The sequence below is a fragment of the Corapipo altera genome, unplaced genomic scaffold (assembly GCF_003945725.1).
Source record: "Corapipo altera isolate COAL_440 unplaced genomic scaffold, ASM394572v1 308, whole genome shotgun sequence".
Classification (NCBI taxonomy): Eukaryota; Metazoa; Chordata; class Aves; order Passeriformes; family Pipridae; genus Corapipo; species Corapipo altera.
In genome coordinates, this window is record NW_020884925.1 from 35,489 (window position 1) to 55,077 (window position 19,589).

Sequence of the window (19,589 nt, forward strand, 5' to 3'; positions counted from 1 at the left end):
CAAAGGAAGGGGTTATTTACCTTTATTTGGCATTGGTGAGGCCACATCTGGATACTCTGTCCAGTTTTGGACCCCAAGTACATGGAGAGAGTCCTGGTGAGGATAGTCAAGGCCAGAGAACATATTGTACAAGGAAATGCTTGAGGAGTTTCACTTCTTTAGCCTGGAGAAGAGAGGGCTGAGGAGGGATGCAATTCCCACAGTGAAGATCGAGAGCTGCTTTGCTGAAGCACTTGGACACACAGCCCAGCTTGCAGAGTTGTTCTGTGGTCCATGACTGCTCTGGGGAGCTGCTGCAATGCACACAGTCTCACTCCTCTCATTCCTGTGCCTGGCACGGATACTCCCGGAATGGAGCCAGGCTGCTGGGGCAGGATTTTAATGTAAGGCTGTGAGCTCGCTAATAGAGCCAGCATTGGCTGCCAGGCAGTTTGCTCCCTGCCACAGCTCCTTGAGGAAAAAGCCCCCCTCTACATGGAGAGGCACTCCTGTGCCTCCATTGCCCAGCTGCATGGACATGAGAAGCCTCTGCTTACCCAGCCACAGAGAAGGCAGAGGATCCTCTGCGATGAGCTCCTCACTGGAGCCATCACATCACAGCGGGGCTGCTAAAGGACACTCAAAACCTTTTAAGTGCAGCAAGGGCATCCAAGAGCATCTCTGAAGATTTCTGCATCTCCAGCCCTTCCTGCAGGCTCTGGGAGAAAAAAACCTCCTGCTGGAGTCACCTCTGTCCCTGCTGGACAAAATGCCTCACTGGGATGATGGAGAGAGGCAGCCAGGGCTGCCAGCAGCCAAGTGGGCTGTAAGGAGACACCGGGCGCCCGACCAGCTCGATCCGCTGCCTTTTAAGGAATGGTAGAGGCTGAGGCATCCTGGAACAAGCCACCACAGCTCTGCAGGCTCTCAACCGCGGGGTGCACTCACAGACCACACTGGCCATGCCCGATGGTCGCCACAGCAGCTCCAAACTGTGAAGGGCAAGCCAGGACAGCCATCCCCCAGCTACAAATCGAGCCTGGAATATCCCAGAGCCCTGGATTGTCAAGCGGGATTCCTGCTGCGGCTGCAGTGCCCACCCACGCAAGGTCCCTGTGGTCTCATCCATCACCTCTGTCCCCCCCCAGCAACCAGCAGGGACAGCTTCTTCCTGGCAGCAGGCAGAGGGGAGGATGATGCTTTTTCACAAAGCCTTCATCAAGCCACTGCTAACTCACCCCACCGATGCCTGAGCACTTCGCTCTGCTCACAGAAAAGGTTTTGCTGGTCCAGCAGCAAATTTGCTGCTACCATCCCCATCCAGGGAGCAGAGAGGAAAAGGAATGTGTTGCTGGGGAGTAGCAGTGGGATAAAGCTTAGGCTGAAGCAAGGATGGAGGAAATGTATATTTGTGGGTACAGGAGCAACACCAGGAACAAGTTTAAAAGGCAAGATATGCATGAAACAGTAAAGAACACCAGATAGAGCTTCAGCCAAAAAAAAAAGGAGCAAGCTGGCCCAAAGACAAGGTGTCAGGAAGACAAAGAACAGGACTGGAGTCAGTAAATACTCAGAGGAAGAGATCAGGAAATCTGTGAAATGCAGGGATTTTGCCTCAGACTTACAACAGGTGAAGGAAAACAAGGAGCCAAAAGATCCTGAAGAGCACCCCCTTCTATAGGGAGTAACAGGCATATCCAAAATTGGCTCATCACTGCCCATGAAGGGTCTCAAAGACATCGCAAGGACGTGACCTCCCTTGTCCCCTGTGTCTCGGAGGAGTCAGCTGATTGCTTAGGCACAGAGGGTCTCAGTGCATGCAAAAGCACAGGAAAAATCACTTCACTTAGAGCTTTTGTGTAACAAAATGCCCCTCCCTGCCATTTTGCCACACAGATGTCCCACTCGCGGTGGGGTGCGGGCACAGTCCCCATGGAGCAGGAGGTGACCATGCACCGCTTTATTAGGCAGTGGTGCTGCATGTGCAGCCCAGGCCGGTCTCTATTTACATTTGGCAAAGGATGGCATTGAGTACCGAGCACCTGTGCAGGTGAGGGCCAGCCTGCCCGGCCCCCTGCACCTCGCTAGCCCCGGACAGGCCCCGCTCGCCTCCGCCAGCCTCCTCGCCCACAGGCACAGCCCTTTTGTCTCTCATGGGTAGTGCCAGGCACCCTCACAGAGGCACCTCAGGCCTGCTAATGGATGATTTATCCCCGTATTCGCACACACTGCCCCCCTCCCTGGCATCTCCCAGGCCCCAGCTCCAGTCCGTGTGTCCTGAGCTCTGCCTGGAGGCAGGCAACGGCAGCGGGCAGCCGGGGAGCCCCACTCAGCTCCTCGCACAGGGGGTCCCTCCGGTGCCATGCCAGTGGGCAAACCAGTGCACGGGAGCCCTCCTAGAGAGCAGGACGAGGGGTCCGGCTGCAGCAATCCCCCAACGGCGCCGGCCGTGCCCAGCGAGCTGCTCGTGGGCTGACGGTCCGGAGCCCATCCTCGGCATGGCAGCGCTCGGCCCTGCGCATGGGCTGGTTTTGGGTACACCCGGCCTCGAGCCTGGCTCGTGGGGGGTGAGTACTATAGGGTACGGATTGCCACCGGGTAAAGCAAGGACATGTGCTCGGCCCCCTTGATGGGCAGCTTGCGGCTGGCGTAGTGATGGATGATCTCCGGCACGCTGTCGAAGGGCGGGCTGTGCTGACCCAGCACGTACTTGTTCTCCTGGGTCCGGGACAGTTTCATGTGCATGAAACCCTGGCTGCTCCTGCAAGGGCAGATCAAGGTAGGGTTAGGGGGTACAGCTGGCCCAAGCCTCCCCTCAGCTCCTGACTCCCTTACCTGAGACAGGCAGCCGGCCCCTGCAGCTGAGGGGGACACTGCTGGCTCCTGTCCCCATGCAGCGGGGTGTGTGGGATCCATGTGGGGGCAAGGACGGTGCCAAGGCTGGGGTAGGTGTGTGTGGGCAGGTAACTGAGGGCATCACCTGGGCAGGACCAACAGCGGCTCTCACTGCAGGTTGACACAGAGGTAGCAGCTTTCACCCTTTACATGTGGAAAAGTCCCTTTTGCAACTGCTCTGGCTCACACAGGACCCCTTCAGCTCACAGATCTCCAGCCTCACCGTGGCAAACCTGGATTTTCTCCTTCGGCCAGCAGCTGAAGGATTTTCTCCTTGCTCCCCCTCCCCACACCTCTGCTGCAGGCTCCATAAAACCCGCTCAGCGTAGCGAGGCCATTTCCCGGCACAGCACGGGCACCAAGCCACACCAGGCTGTGCAGGCAGATCCTGCCACAAACGCTGATTCCAAGTGATGGGCTAATGGCCCTGTTGCTATTAATTTGCGTCTCCGAGGAGAGCCACAGCCTGTCTGCAGCGTCTGGAATGCACATTACAGCAAAATATTGATGACTTAAAAGCAGACAGGGCCTCATCAGCGATGCTGAGCTGCTTCCAGCACTGCACAGCCCGGCCCCATCCCCCCGGCTGGAGACGGGCCGTAATGGACAGCCTGGCTGCATTAGCAGGATGGGTTTGCAATCCATTTAGAGACAGAAGCAAGGAGCCAGCTGTCCCAAGGGATGGCAGAGGGAACAGCCACAGCCCCCCATCAGGGGCCAAGGAAAAGTGATAGCTTGGCCACATCCTGTGTCCCCAGCTGGAGCACTGCCATACGGGACCACGGAGAGGTGATGTCGGTTGTGTTTTGCCCAAACCGCTCCACAGGTCTTTGTCACGAGCTCAGGGATGTGGAAAGCACACCCCTGGAGAGAAGCGTGAGGGAACACTCTGCAAACCCCAGCAGATAGGGCAAGGGGAAGTGCTGCTCCTGCCGAGCACCTTGGAGACATGAGGAAGGATCCCACCTTTGCAGTGTGGCCTCAGCCATTCCCATGGAGGCACAAGCCAGGAGGGAATCATCCTCCAAGCATCTGATGCAATGACATAACCCTGTCCATGACAGGCAGCGTGGGGCAGCCTAGCCTGAACCAGCCAAGACTGTCACAGCAGGGTTAAGTCCTTCTGGCTGCCTGACCTGCTCCTGCTGCTCTCTCTTGTGCATATTTTTCTTTAAATCAGCACAAAAGAGCTTCAGGTCAGCATCAGGAGCTCTTTTCAGACCATCTCCTCAGCTGTGCCTCCTTACTCAAGGAAAAAAAAAGAAAAGTAGAAAAAAAAATAGAGCTGCAGACAGCCAGCTTACAGCTATATAAAAAAGCATCCCGGGGGATTTTCCTTGAACAGACTCTACAGAGAAAGGCAGTGGAGTAAAAATTCTGCTCCCGAGGCTGTGGGCAAGGACAGGCAATGCCCAAGTAGCTCCTGAATGGGCTGCAGTGTCCCCTGGGGAGGTGGCACACTGCTGCACAGCCATGCCCTAGCCACCTGAGAGGAGCATTTTGCCACAAGGCTAAGGATGGGTGGCAAGAAGTAAGCAAAAAAACACCAAGAAATGGCTGACTGGCCTGTGGAGAGCTGATGGAAAGCCACCTTTGGTGATGGAATATCACCTCCCAGGCTCTCCAACACATGTGCTGGCTAATGCCACTCACAAGGTGATGGTGACACCTCTCGCAGCCTCAAATACAGCTCAGCAACCAGAAGAAGATGTTGCTCCAAAATGGCTCAAAATTAAAACATCAGTAAAAATTCTGACATAAAAAAAGGGAAAGGAGGGAGCTTTTCTGGAAAGAGTTGTTGGCTAATCTGAAAGCTCCGAGTGCCGAAGGAAGAAAGAATACTTTCAGTGGAACTTCTGCCCTGTTTCAGTGTGAAAGGCAGCAAAAAGAGTGAAACAAAAAAACACGGAGAGAGACAGAGCAATCTAATTCACAGTTGTGCCACTGGGAAATAAACAGGGAGGTCGAAAGCCCTGGGGAACAATGCAGGTAAGAGAGACCACTGGGGAAACTCAAAGTATATTGAGAAAAGCACAGGGATTTGAGGCCTCTTGTTGGGCAGAGATGGCTGAAGTGCTCCATAAATACTTGTTTCCCATCTGGCAGAACAGAGCTAATATGGCTGTCCAGTAGAAGGGCAAGAAGGTATTTGCTAATCCATCATCATCTTCAGACAGTAACAGCTTTGATTTCATGGGTTTGTGCTGCCCCAGGAGCCAGGAAAGAGCTGGATGAGGAGCTGCAGCAATGCTTCGTGCAATTTTAGCATTCAGGGAATCTGGAAAACTTGGTGAGGATGTGAAGAACCCCCAAAAAACTCCAAGCAGAAGCCAAGCCATGCTGTGGGGATGAGGTGTCCCTGCTGGCAAACCAGAGCAGGGAAAACCCCCTTCTCTACAATGAGGCTGAGCAATGGCTTCAATGAATCTGTGGGCTGGGGTGGCAAGGATGGGTACCCACATTTCCATCTACAGTGGGATCACACAAACTTTCTTTTCCCATGAAACTAAGCTACAAAAAAAGGGGGAACAAGAAGGCAGAGCTAGAAGTGGTAACCAGACATATTCAAGTGAGCAGTGAGGCAGATCGTTTGATCCATCTGAAGGATTACTAGCACTGCCAAGGAAGAGCCGCGGGCCTCCAGATCTCCAAGCCTTCCCAAGAGATGCTTTTGCCAGACACCAAAACAGAAGCCTGTGCCACACCACAGAAAAGTGTGGACTTCATGTTCCACCCATTTCTGACCACTTGTGGTCGAGAGTTACTCAGTCGGCATGGGCACAAGTTTACTCGGGGCACCCACCCACAGCACCGGGTCACCCCTGCTGTGGGTCCATGACCCCCCCAGCCCCTGCTCACTCACTTCAAGGAGAGGGAGAAGTCGTTCTTGCTGGTCTCGCTGTTGCGCACCAGGTAACTGGCCTCCTTGCACAGCCTCAGCAGCGTCTCCGCGTCCGTCCGGCTGATGGCCCCGTGGTACCAGCTGGAGCGGGGAGAGGGATCAGCTGTGCCAGGCACAGAGCACACACCCCAGGAAGGGCTCTGCCCTGGGAAAGCAGCAATGCCAGCACCCCGCAGACAGAGCGGGAGGGGGGGGGGGCACCACCGGGGTTGGGGGGCAAGGGGCAGGGACAAACAGGTAGAAATGTGGGGCCAGGGATGAAAGGAAGAAACAGGTCTCCCCAAGGGCTCCTCATGGATCCACAAGGATCCATGAGGCAGGTGGAGGGGTCGGGTAGCCACTTGGGGCAGGCAGGACTCACCACTGGCTCTCCAGGGGTAGGGCAGGGTCAATCCTCTCCCCGACAAAGGGGCCGGGCTCAGCCATCAGCGTCTTCGTGCTCTTGAGGCTGCTGGGGCCGTGTCTGAGGGCAGCCCTGGCCTTCTCCTCCCGGCAGGGCGAGGTGCGGCCGTAGCCCAGCCCCTCCGAGGGACCTGCAAGACAGACCCGTGTCACGGCTGGGGCAGGAACAGGCAGACAGGCTGGGTCCCAGCTTTCCCCCTGGGGGAAGAGCCAGAGACACTTTACATCACACTGGATTCCCTCACGCTGCCCCATCCACTTGTTCTAAGCAAGGGAAGGGCAGCTCTTGGGCTGCTGCTCACTGCAGTGACCAGGCTGGGTGCCCACCACACCAAGCCTGGGGCCAGGGTCTGAGCCCATGGAAAATATTTCCAGGGAGGTTTCAAAGGCTCAGGAGGTTTTGCTAATGCAACCACAGATTCAGCAGCTGCGGCACAGAATTAAGTGAGATGCAGCAAGGAGAGGCTCCCCAATCTTGGGGGGAAAAAAATGAAAAAAAAAGAAGAGGGGATACATGGAGCTAAAGGGAGCAGTCGGTTTGGAAACGATGGACACGTTTCTGCTGGCACAAGTAAAGTTGGGGTGAGAAAACAATTCCTTGAGGTGGGAAGGGGATATTTTGACTGCAGGTACCTCCCTGATGCAGCCATCTGCCTGGCACCAGCCCAGCCACGGCCCCTGTGCACCAGTGCCAGCAAGCACAAGGGACTGACCGAGCCATGCCCTGGGGACCAGCCTCCCGCTGCCTGTTATTTCCACACAGGATGATTTCAGCATTAACAATATTGTTTCTCCCTCCTCACGAGAGTTCATTATTGCTCCCCGGCACCACCAGCCCCCTCGCACAAATTACTTATCGATCAGGCAGAGCTGCCTCGGTGTGGGGCTGCGGGGGGCTGATGCTGTAGCAGCACAGTCACCCTGCAGGTGGCCGAGACCAGGAGCTGCAGCTCCCAGGACAACTGGGATGTCCCAGACCGGACAACTTCCCCCCTCGCCACGCTTCCTGGCTGCTGGAGGGAGAGGCAAAAAATACCCCAAGAGGAATGTTTTCCTCTCTAGCAGGGTGGCTGTTTGAGGGACACTTTGTCTGGGCCCCACGCAGGCGAGCAGGACTCCACTCCCCAGCTCTGTGAGGAGGGGAAGGCAGCCAAAAGCAAACCCAGCCAAAATCCTCTGCAGCTTAGCACGGCTTAAACCCCCCTGAGCAGCAGCTCAGGGAGGAGGTGGTGCCCAGCATTAAGCCTTGACAAGCACTGCCTCTGCAGTGCTCTGGCTTTTCACAGGCCACATTCACCCTCGTACATCACACCCTGGCTTCAATTTCAACTCATCACCTTAAAAAATTGGGGCAATCGTTAAAAAGTCAGACAATCAAACAGCCCAAGTGTTTGCTGGCGGCACAAAGTCATTGCGTTACAGGCTCAGAAGAAATGCATTGCACCTGTCAGAGGGAGGCAGAAGCATGTGCATGATTAAACAGGATATTAAAAACAAGCCCTTAGGAGGAAGAAGACATCCTTCAAGACGTTCAAGTCACCCCCAGACAGGGGAAGTAGAAAATGAGACAAAACTCTGGCAAGATAAACTTAACACAACAAAGCAAGGCAAGTCAGGGGAAAAAAAAAGAGACTCTGTGTTGCTAAACTCAGGAAAAACGACAAACTGATGTGTTCATCAGGAGCAAGATGCACATCAGAGCGACTGTGTGGATAATAAATGACAGGGGAAGAGAAGAGTCTGCATAGCAAAGAGATTAATTTTTCTTGACACCTGCATTCATTGCAGGAAGAGAGTCAGGAAGTTCCCACCTGCCAAGACCTTTCTTGTTCGGGACTGATCTCAGCCTGCAGCATCCCTACAGATTAGGGAAATACCCAACACAGCCCTGACAGAGCGGCCACTTCGCTCTGGAGTGTCCCTACTATCAGCAGCAAAATCAGCTGTCACCTGCAGCCTCATGCTCAAACCCACCTGGGAGGCAGCAAAGGCCACACTGGTTTTATTCTACAAAGCTCTGCAGAGATCTGGGTAACTGCAGATAAGGAAATCAGCCATCCGCACCTGGCACGTCGCAGTGCCCACCAGGACAGCGTTAGTGACGCATGGGCAGGCACGGCACGCTGTTGCTGCAGAGGAACGGCACACCTCATGTCCCAGCTCCCCCTGGTAACAACCCCGTCGTGCCTTTCAGCACACTGCCCCCACCTAATGCTCTTGGCAAAATCCTAATCTACCACAGCATAAGAGCGAGGTCCTTAAAATATTAATAAAGGGTTAAAAGAGAAGCAGCAATATTTGGCTTTCATAAGCGAGACTGCCGGCAGTGTCCAAGGGGGATTTGCCCAGGGGCTCTGTGCTCGGCACACACAAAAAAGCCTTCACAACAAGGCAAACCTGAGATGACAAAGTGTACCTGGGAGATTTGGCTGCTCAGGATAGCAAAAGCGAGAGCGGAGAATCCAGAGGGACCTCCTGCCACTGAGCAGCAAGGTAATAAAACAGCAGAGGAAACAGAGCAGCGCTAAATGATGAAGAGGGAAAAAAACAGCCCCAACTCCAGTGCACTGGGACCTGAATTAGCTGCTAGCACACCTGTAAGGGACCTGGGCATTATGAGTTGCAAGAAAACATCAGCTAAATGCTCAGAGCAGCTGTCGAGACAACCATAAAGGCAGCCATCAAACACTGGGAATTTGGAGGCAAAGAGGGGAGAACAAAAGAGACGGTACTAACTCTGCCACCAAATAATCTCCTGCTGCAAGCAAAGAGGCACAGTAAAGCTGGAGAAGGTGCAGGAGAGGTGAGGACAAATGTCTGGTGTCCAGCACAGGACAACTGAAGGGGCCAGGAGGGGCTGGGGGAGGGCAGAGGAGGAGGGTGGGTGTCTGGCAGTGCCCTGGGCAAGCCCTGAGGCGTGGCAGCGAGGCAGGGTCACAGCGAGTGCCGGCGCAGCCCCCCCTGACACCCCCCTGTGACGCAAGACCCACCATTGGCGTCTTCATAGCTGTGCTGGCCGTGCTGCGGAGGGACGGGGGCACCGGCCTCGCCGTCCGGGGGGCTTTCACCGCTGTCCAGCTGTCCCACCGGCGGGGGCCATGGCAGGTCTTTAATGACCTTGATTTCAAGGGGGTGGGGGGGGGGGGGGGGGGGGGGTGGGGGAAAGAGAGAGAAAAGAGAAAGAGAAAGAGAGAAAGAAAGGCCTTAGAAAAAACCATCAGCAACACCAGAGGGCCCATGGAGAAAGAGAGCAGTTGTTCGGGGAAAGACTTGAGGACTAAATTCCCAGGAGCCTCATGTCAGCTTGGCCATTTCATCCCGTTCACAGCACCAAGTCGGGACAGGCCTGAAGCAGGGCACATTCCTGATGGAGAGACCCTGCTCCTCCATCAGCTTTTCCAGCCAATCCTCTCTGGGGCGTGGGGGAGGCTGTGATCACCCCGTTACACATACATGCCCCTCGGAGGGACCTTGGCCAAACATCCCATTGTCATCTGTCCTGCCCATGCATTCATCTTGCCCTGGGGGCTTCCCAGCCACACAGGATCCACATTTCCCTGCCAGGCACCAATGGGTTACAGTCTTGTTCTGGTACCAAATGTCCATCAGCAGGGGTCCCAGGGGCCCCCCCAAAGGGGGAATGGGTCAGCAGAGAGATTTTGGCATCACAGGAGGGGAAGAACATCCTCCAAGATACAGCAGGACCTGCTCTGGCTTCACAAAAAAACAGGCAGCAGGTCCCAACATGGCCTAGGGCATGGCAACCTGATTCCCTCGGGACTTGGAGCAAGGCCTGAAGTGCCCTGGGCAGTGCTCATGTGCATCCACATGTGAGCCAGACCTGACAACACACCACTTCCACCCAGGGACATCGAGCAAGGTGGCTTATCTGGCCAGATCTAGAGCATAGACATCTCAGCACAAACCCAGCCCAGCAGGGCACCATGTTCCGTGATGGAGCCCAACAGGCCGAATCCTTGGCACAGTGACCCCAGGAACAAGTAGACACTGTGCCATCGAACCCAGAACACACATCTCCAGCTTGCAGTGCTCAAACCCAAAAGGTAAACCACTCCTCGAGCTCAAATCTCCACATCTCCCTCTGCCAGCGCTGCCAGTCCGAGCACCCTGCACGCCAGCTGCAGCAGACACACAATGCTGCAATTAAAATGCATCCTAGATAAGAGCATGGCAATTAACCAGCACCAGTGGAGGAGCCAGTGCTAATGCACAGCATGGATTTCCTCATTACCAAACACAAACACAATCGATCCCGCAGCACGGATAAATAGGTCAGGGAGGCTGGACAAAGCCTGGCCGAAGGCTCCTTGGGGATCCTCCTGCTCCCAGGAAGGAGGGATCTGCTTGAGCCCAGGGCTGAGCCTCTCCCCTGCAATCCAAGGTTGGGGGTGTTAACTTGCACCAGAGGCTGTGATCAGTCAGGGCAGGGAAGAGGTAAAGGGAGCTAAGGCAGTCCTATCCATCACTCTGCCCAGCCTGGCTCCCTGCTCAGAGAAACAGCTTCTGCAAGTGCACAAGCACTCTCTGGGCCACAGAAATGCAGACGCCAATACCACTGATCCCCAGAAGATGAAGGAACCCCAAGAATCCAGCTTCACAAAAAGTGCTGGGTGCTTTATGGCTGCTCCCATCACTCACCTGCGAAGGCTTTGGAGATCCGCTCCTTCTTCCACTCCCAGGGCTGGTCATACTCCTCTGGTGGCCGCTCGTCGTCCTCGGGCAGCCGGGATTCCCTGGGCCTGGGGCAGGCCGGGCGCTCACTGTCCATGTCCAGCACAGGCTCGTAGGGAGTGTCGTAGAGGTGCAGCGGCCGGGCAGGAGCCTCCCGTAAGCCCTTCTGGCGGATCTCTGGCAGTAGAAGAGGGAAAAGACCATGAGCTTTCTGCTCAACGCAGCCTGGCCACAGTCCCTGAAGCCCGGCTAAATGACAGGGCTCAATGTCACCCAGAGGTGAAATGGGATAGGGAGTGTCAGCGATAGACGAGACCCCCCCCCTCAAACCTTCAGCAAGCACCTGCCAAAAGGAGGGGAGCTGCTGGGCAGCCAGGGCCTGAGCAGTTCACAGCACTAAGATCTCCATAGTACATCATCATTCTCACTCCTGGGCAGCCCTGCAAAGTGGGATCCATGGGGACAGAGCATCCCAGAGCATGATTTCCTGCAAGCAGCTAGGTCGGGTTTCTCCCCTGGACACCCAGTGTGGCTGGTTTAATAAAACGCCCTTCCCTCATGCAAAACAAAGTCTCTTTCACAGGCACAAGCAGCCTCTCCACTGCTTGCTGATTTTTCCAAGAAATACAATGGTCTACTCCAAAAAGCCACATGAGCTTTCCAGAAACCACTTGCTCCAGGAAAACCACAGAACTGCAAAGCAGAGCCAGAGCCTGTGCCTGAGCAGAGCCTGGAGTGCACAAGCCAGCATGGTGATCCTGAGCGCTGCCTTCAGGAGCACATGCTCCCACCTCACTGCCTTCCCAGCCCTATACAGGCCCACTGGGGACCCTGCTGCTGCGGCAGACACAGCATGTTCTGGCCCAGTCCTAACAGAATTAAATAGCTCCCATATCCAGTTTTAAGTTTTAAGCCAGATGCGTGGAATGTCAGGTCTCTCCTGGCTCAGCCTGGCAAGTGGGGTCTCAGGGGGCAGCATCGCAGGGAGAGATGTGCCTGTATGGCCCAGGCAGCCCTTGAGTGCTCTGGCTCTGCCAAAGCCAATGCACACGGATAAAGCTGGGAAAATCTGCCTACAAAGTAGCGGTTCCCCATCACAGTGATTGCCCAGGTTTGCCTTATCTGGGGGACCTGGTGGTGTCACAGGCTGCAAGGAACAGAGTACAGCGATGACTAAACTGAGGGAGTTTGCACGACCAAAGAGGGGTGCAAAGAGTGGCCTTTGCATGGAGCCTTCCACCTTACCAGCCATCATCTTCTGGGCTTCATATGGCTCCATATATCCATCATTCTCAGTCACCTTCTCCAGCCCTGTCTGGCTACCTGCCACCTGCGCCGCATCGAAGGGATCTGCGTAGTCCTCCAGGACAGCCAGCTGGAAGAGGGGAAGGGTAGGAGAAGGGTTAGGGCAGTCCCTGCCTTTTTTGGGGGGTGTAGGGAGCTCACCATGAGCTCTGCTAGCAGCAGCCAGAGCGGCTGCTGGGAGCCCAAACCTGCATCATGGCAGCCCCCAAGAGCAGGTGCTGGCAGCTGACAGCTTTCCAGGCACCGGCACTCGGCCATGGAAATGCTCCAGCCTTTGTCCCGAAAGCTGGGATGGAGCCAAGCAGAGCAGAAGGCGGCCTGGCCCCCTCCCACAAGATGGGGCTCAGCACTCACAGCGCCCACGCAGACACCCGGCTGGGTCCCGTGTGGCACAGGGCTGCCAGTGGGGCCATACCCCCACAGCACACAGATCTCTAGCTGTACACAGCCACATTTCATCTCCCAAGGTGGAGCAGGGGCACAGATCCCAGAACAGGGGTGTCAGCTGGCACTGGCATGATGGGGAACTCACTGGTTGTTTTCCAGGGCTCCTGTGGGCATGTTTGAAGAGGTTTTCTGACAGAAGGGCTAAGAACAGCTTATAGCTTCCTCTCCGCTCCTTCCCAGGCCCCTGCAGCATCCCCAGATGCGCCCCAAATAACACAAGACAGGGCTTTCCTCTGGAAAGCAGGACCAGGAGCCTCTCAAGTGCCTTATCACAGGGATGGCACAAAACTCCCAAGGTCTGCACTTTCTAGTGAAAAGGACACAATCCTGCAGTAGGATATGCAGCACATCCCACAGCTCATTCCCTTCCAGTACTGGAGCCACATGCCTGCTTCGGTATCTCAGCAGCTTGTCCTCCAGGGCACCCCATCACATGATGCTGCAGTCCACAAGAAGCCTGGAGCTGTACATCCCACCTCCAGCCCTAAAGCCAGCTCCCAAGATGGGGCCAGGCAATACTTCCAACAGCATCCAAGTGCACCCAAGCACCTCATCCACCCAGACACAAACCCCCAGCTTGCGGGGGGGGGGTGTTGTTACCACAACACAGGCTATGCAGATGTCCCACAGTAACAACCAAATGTCCCAAACTGGCCTGGTGGCTGGTGGGATTACCACCTGGTGCCAGGCTCCATCCTCACTGCCACGCTGCCCCTGCTCCTGGACAGCCTTGGAGATCAAGGCTGCTCACACATTCCTCTGCAGTTCCAATAATCGGCTTAAAACAAAACACTTCTCCCTCCTTCCTGTGCAAAACGCCCAACAATAGCCTGTAGCAGCAAAACCCAGCAGGAAAAGGGAACAGGAACTGGAGCTGTAAACACCTCCGTGCAGCCCCGAGCCTTCACATCCCTATGAGTTACAGGAGGAACATGGTTCTCCGTGCCCGGCTCACCACCTCCTCCCTAAACATCCCGGCTCCCTGGGCAGCCAATGCAGTGGGGACCTGAGTCAGCCCTCCAAGTCTGGTCCCTCCATACCGGGGCACGAGCAAGCAGATCATCCCCAGAGCACATCCCGCCAGCCACAGGGCTCACAGCCACCCCAGGCAAGCAGAAAGGGGGGGCAGCAGATGCTCTCACTCCTTGGCAAGGCAGCAGCAGGACAGACAGCTGCTAGGGGCACCAGCTCTATCTGAGCCACAGCCTGGTGCCAGCGAGGCACCAGGCCCCTGGCTTTACAATCTGCTCTCACCTTCATCATCTGAGGGATGACGTGGGATCACTCAGGCCCTGCCAAGCACCAGGGACACCAAGGGGCAACACCAAGCCCAGGGGGCTGCAGCCCTTTGCTTGCCACCACCGGGGCAAAGCCCCCCCAGGAACACGCAAGCTGCTGGTGACTTTTGCAGCTGCTTGGTCACCAGCACCTGCTTCCCACCTGCTGCCCGTGAGATCCCAAGGGCAGATCAGCAGTGCTGCTCCAAACACCTGGGAGATCCCATGGGCTGCTCCCACACCTCAAAAGCTGCAAAGAGGTTCTTGCTGCACCACATCTGTGGAGCACAGTCCAGTGCCGGTGACAGTACCTTCACACAGATGCTCGTGTCAAGTGAGCTCATGTAGCGAGCCCCAGCCTCCTTACATACACAAATCCCCTAAAATGGCTCAACAGGCAAGGCAGGCAAATAGGTAGGACCATGCCCAACACTCACCCTTTGCAGAGAGCTCTTATGGCTTCGAGCATGCTGGGGGCTGTGAAATGTGATTTGTTGACCCTTCTGGGCTCAAAAAGGGGTTAGCTGTCCATTTCTCCAGCCCCAAGCCCAACCTGCCCACATTCAAACCTGCCATGAACCCCATGTTCCTAGATGCATTTTGCTAGACCTGGCTGGCTGCTGGTGCCAGTCCTGGACCCTCTCTCTGCCCCATACATACAGAGTAGCTTCAAGTAAGACAAGCCTGAGAGGCTCCCCTGCTTGCAGTAGTTGCTCTGTAAGAGAATCATTAAGGTTGGAAAAGTCCTCCAAGATCATCAAGCCCAACCTTATTTCCAAGCATATTCCTTCAGCATTTGGGTCTGGCTTCTCAGAAGAGGAACACATGAGCTTCAACTAGCTCACAGAGCGGCCCCCACTCAGATGCCTCCAAGTCTAGAAAGCAGAAGATGGTAGAGAATCCTGACACGCCTCTGTCAAGACCCCTAAAACTGGATATTTTGCTCACAGAGGGGTGCAGAGGCACTCAGAGACCAGACAGGCTCTGCGAGCAGAGGATGTGGTTTGCTGGGCTTAGGTTGGACCCAGAGCAAATGGCTCACTGCCTCAAGGATGCCACTTCATAGGAGTGAGGTCTCCCAACTGTAGCATGCTGAGAACATAAACCCATTTGTTTTTTAAATGGTCAGATATTACAGCAAAAAGCCACAGAAAAGGTGGGGAGGCAATTCCTGTCTCCAAGAGCATCACAACCTCGGTATGCACAAGCAAGCACATGAGAACTGGTACCATGAGTCCCAAGGCTGAGGGGCTGGAGGCTCCAGCCAGTGCCAGGAACAGGGCAAACAGCAGGGATCACACCATTGCTGGGTGCATCCTAATGCCCTTGCAGGTGGAGCCGAATTAGGGTTGCCCAGGAAACTGCATCTCTGACATTTCCTAAGCATGCACGGCTCTCAGCAGCAGCCATAGGACACACAGCTGCTCCTCATCACAGGAGAAGGCCACAGCTGCTGGCAGGGCAGCTCCCGGGGTGCCTCAGGCTCCTCCACTTCGGTCAAAGGCCAGGCATTTCCATGCTTTGCTCGTGCCCCATGTCACAGAGGATGCTGCTGACCACCTGCTGATCCTAGCGCCTGGGTACGGAGGCATTGCCTGCTCATACACAGCACAAGCTCTGCAAGATTGGAAATAATTTGGGTGCAAAGCAAAAGCCCAACTGCAAAGCCACCACCCTAGGGCAGCTCTTTGTGCAGACTAGTCCTTCAGAGAGCAGCTGGGCACTGCTGGCATCTGGACACACATCTTGCTTGAGCACAGGAGTGTTTTTCAAACCATGTGTTATCTGCCATAGAGTGCTATCTGCCCAGAGCGCTATCTGCCATGGCAAGGCACATCCAGATCCCTGCTGCAGCTCTGAGGCTAGTCTCACTCTATTATTTATGCCAACCGTAAGAAAAAAAAAAAAATCAAAGGAAAATTAAGGTGAAGAACCAGATCATCACTGGGCTCTGGCAAATGGCTGCAGTAAATACGCTGCCCACTGGCAGCAGACCACAGCTCTCCAAGAGCATTCACAGTTCAGACACTGAGATCCCAGGGCAGAGCTGAGGCTCTTCACCCCATCTTGCCTAAAAACATTCTACCTACCCCCACAAGATGCTTCACTCTATAAAGAGGTTCCCAGAGAATATCTTGGGAGATCCTTCACTTTAAAAACAAGTTTCTTGCCCTGGACATAAAGCGCGTTTGGGGTCCCCTCAGGAGATTGCTGGGTTTAACCAAATTCAGTTCATTCTGTCAGGTGCAAAATTCCCCCAGTTTTACACATCTGGCAGCTTGGCTTTCAGTAGGCGCCGAAGCCAAACCCAAAAGTAAACAGAGCACTATCTCCAAGAAGGGTCTGGTCCGCAGCCCACGGGGCACGGCTGGGCCAGGCAGGGAGCCCACGGCTGCACTCGTGGCACGGGAGGAGGGAGCAGGGGGTGGACAGCACGGCATCGCGTAAGATGACTCAGTTCAAGGAGGCTCTCACAGGAAAGACACACGCCCAGGAGCTTCCTGGCTGGCCGTTCCCACACCCTGCGGCACTGACCCTGCGCTCACAGCAAGAACGGCAGCAACTGGTCCTGGCGGGCACAGGACAAAGATGTCCCCAGGCAGATCCTCAACACCATCCTCAAGCACACTGTCCCCAAGGTTCAGGTGTCCACATGCAAGAAGGTCCCTCCTCGCATCTTTCCCCACAGCATCCCAGTCCTCCTTGTGCCTAATCCAAACAGGCAGAGAAGACACTTCAGGGCATCCACCTGGCTCAGGTAAACCACAGTCTGCTGTCCACTCTGTGGGGAAGGGCCTGGCAGACCAAGCAGACGGAGAAGGATCTGTGCTGGTCCCCACCATGCCCAGCAGGGTTTGGAGAGCAGTAGGAGCCATTGCAGAGTTCACTCTAACGTGTCCCCACAAGATGCTGCAGATCCCACACAAGGTGGAAAGATGTGCCCGCTCATGCTACAGCAGTGAAGCATCGTGCAGCCCAGGCAGGAAGGATGCCACTGCCAAGATGTTCCTGCCCTGTCTTCCATTCTCCTGAAGGGTCATGCCAGCTACAGCAGGCACAGGGCTCCCAGGGAACATGGTCAGCCCCCAGCCTCAACTCAGTGCCCATATTGCAAACCACACGGCCTCAGCCAAACCACTAAACCAGGAAATGGTGGCTGCTCCTTCCACTTCTGTCCATCCTCATCATCCCCACTCAGAAGGACTGCACATTTTATTAGAGCGATTTTCACCATCAATCATTAACAAAAACCCTCTCTGCTCCAGCAGCCTCGCCTGTACCCAGAATTATACTTCTTCATCTCCAGCCTCACCACAACCCAAGGCTCACATCTGTGGGTCTGGAGTCCCAGTCCCTGCAGCAGGGGGAACAGTGCCCACCGTCTCTTCCTTAGGCGTGGGAGCACTGATCCCCCTGCACAACCATCATCTCAGCAGAGGCTCCAGCCCAGCCCCAGCATCCCTTCTCTGCTCCAGAACACCTTGAAATCACCAAAAGCAAGGGTCACAAGCAGCAGTAACCCTCCAGCAGGCACCTCCATCCTCCTGCACCACCTCCACAAAGAGCCACCATGACATTGAAGCAGCTGGGGAACCCTCCCACCACTCAGCCCAGTACCAAGGCCAGCAGATGGGAGCTGCAGAGGGCATATCAGCCCAACAGAGATGCTCCACGTGGTGGATGCTCCCTGGCTCCTCCAGGGGAACTATTTTAATGGAGAGCTGCGTGCACTATCAGCACTCCAGCTTCACCCAGCCTCTGGAGTTCTGCCTGGGTCCATTGCATACCAGGAAACCTCCTCCCCAGAGAGGCACGAAGGAGACCAGCAGTAATCTAATCACCATCTTGGACAAGATCAAGGATCTTCTTCAGCCCAGCGCTGTTAGCAGGGTTCCCCAAAATGTATCCCTGCTTCTGAGTTTTCTCTAAACTTCCCAGATTCTGCCCAGCCTTCAGATGCCCAAATAGCCTGGCTGTACCTGTCAGCAGTCCCTGCTTCCTGCTCACCCCTTTGCATATCACAGCCTGAGTCCTTCCTATGACAACCACCCGCTCCTGCTTCCTCTGATCCCACAATGCCTGTTCCAAAGGAAAAACCATTCCAAGTCAGCAAACCACAGCACCACAGTGGCACCTCAGGTCCCTGCTGCCAGAGCCTCCCCCTCCTTTGCTGCCCACTGCAACCAGTTTACATAGCTCAAAAGGGAGGCTCTGCTGGGCCCCTCTGGAAACCTCAAAAAAGCAATCAGTCAGCACGAGCAACTTCCAGAGATCCACCAGCAACAAGTTTTTCTATCTGCTTAAAACACTCCCGAGCAGATTTTGCTCGGTGCTCATTTCACCAGGACCACGAATGGGATCACTGACTGTATCCACCATTCCCTCCGCCAGCCAGATCTGCAATCCCGTCGAGTTCGCCTGACAAGCCCCGTCTTGCAGGCGGCAGCGCTAGCGGGCACTAATTACCCCTCCTGCCTTTATTTGCGCAGTCCCCGCATCAGCCTCTCCGCCAAGGGAGAGAGGTTCGGCACCAACGGCCGCAGCCCCGGCTGGGTTTATCCTCCACCAGGTCCTTGTGCCACTAACAGCCCGCCTCCCCACGGGGGTCTTCTCCCAGTCTCCTGCCTCTCACCGGGGATGTTTCTCGCCTCCTTGCCAGTGCCGGGAGCGCCAGGCTCTGCTCTCGCCCCGGAGCAGCCGGCGGAGAGGCGGCAGACAAAGAGGCGCTGAGGCTCCCTGACAAAGCAGCTCGGCAGCTCAGAGGGCTCGGCCGCCGCCGCTGGCACGGGCACCCCGGGCACGGGGGCACAGGGAGACCCGCGCCGCCGGGCACGGAGCGCTGGGAGGCCCAGGGTCATCGGCCCCCGCATCGGAGGCCACCGCAGACGGTCCTGTGCCGCTCGGGGCCTTTCCAGGCTGGAAAGTCTTCACCTCCGTAGAGCACCAAGCACTTGGCTGCAAAGAAACGGCACGAGGGGAGGGCGAAGGTGGCCGACAACTCCGCGCTCTCGCCCCTCGGCGAGCGCGCTTCCTGCTGGGGCTCCCACCTGCCTCCCGCGGGAGCCGCAGGAGGACCCGGGGCCGTCCCCGTCCCCGCTGACGTGTGCCCGGCATGTCTGTGCTGCCGGGCCACGGGGGGACGCGGCACGGGAGCCCCGCGGAGCCTGGCCTGACCCCCCCCTCGCCTCTGGTACTCGAGGATCCTAACCCAGCTCCTTACTGTGGGTGCCAGGGGTCTGGCAGGACCACCGAGGGCATCTCCATGACCGGGGTGCTCCATCTGCCCCGGAGGTCCTGCTCGGCTCCTCACGGCGGGGTCACCCGGGGCATCCCCCGTGCCAGCACACCGCGGGGAGGGCGGCGCGGCGCCCATGCCCGGTCACTCACCTCCTGCGGCGGCTCGTCGGGCGGCTCGGGGCCGGCCGGGGGTGAGCTGGGGGCGGCGGGCACCAGCGGCGGCGGCGGGGGGCTGGCAGGCACCTTCTCCACCGCCTCCACCTTGATGAGCCGGTGCTTGGGCGAGACGTAGCGGGGCCCGTCGGGGGCGGCGGCGGCGGGTGGCGGGCCGCTGTAGGGGTCCTCGAAGTCGCGCTCCTTCTGCAGCCGGTAGGCCGCCACGATGTCGGGCTGGGCGGCGGCCAGATGGAGATGCCCTCGGTGGTCCTGCCAGACCCCTGGCACCCACAGTA

General features: G+C 56.4%; 1 protein-coding gene across 1 annotated transcript in view; it reads right to left on the reverse strand.

Moving 5' to 3' along the window:
- Positions 1 to 1,549: 1,549 nt before the first annotated feature.
- The window catches only part of SHF (Src homology 2 domain containing F), a 29,609-nt gene continuing 11,569 nt past the window's right edge, over positions 1,550 to 19,589 (reverse strand). Inside the window, exons 2-8 of the mRNA XM_027657550.1 lie at positions 19,288 to 19,574; positions 12,116 to 12,245; positions 10,838 to 11,047; positions 9,169 to 9,306; positions 6,138 to 6,309; positions 5,738 to 5,857; positions 1,550 to 2,740 (exon numbers count right to left, since the gene is read on the reverse strand). Coding sequence (XP_027513351.1) covers positions 2,554 to 2,740; positions 5,738 to 5,857; positions 6,138 to 6,309; positions 9,169 to 9,306; positions 10,838 to 11,047; positions 12,116 to 12,245; positions 19,288 to 19,574 — 1,244 coding nt within the window. The 3' untranslated portion in view covers positions 1,550 to 2,553. The remainder of the gene's footprint in view (positions 2,741 to 5,737; positions 5,858 to 6,137; positions 6,310 to 9,168; positions 9,307 to 10,837; positions 11,048 to 12,115; positions 12,246 to 19,287; positions 19,575 to 19,589) is intronic.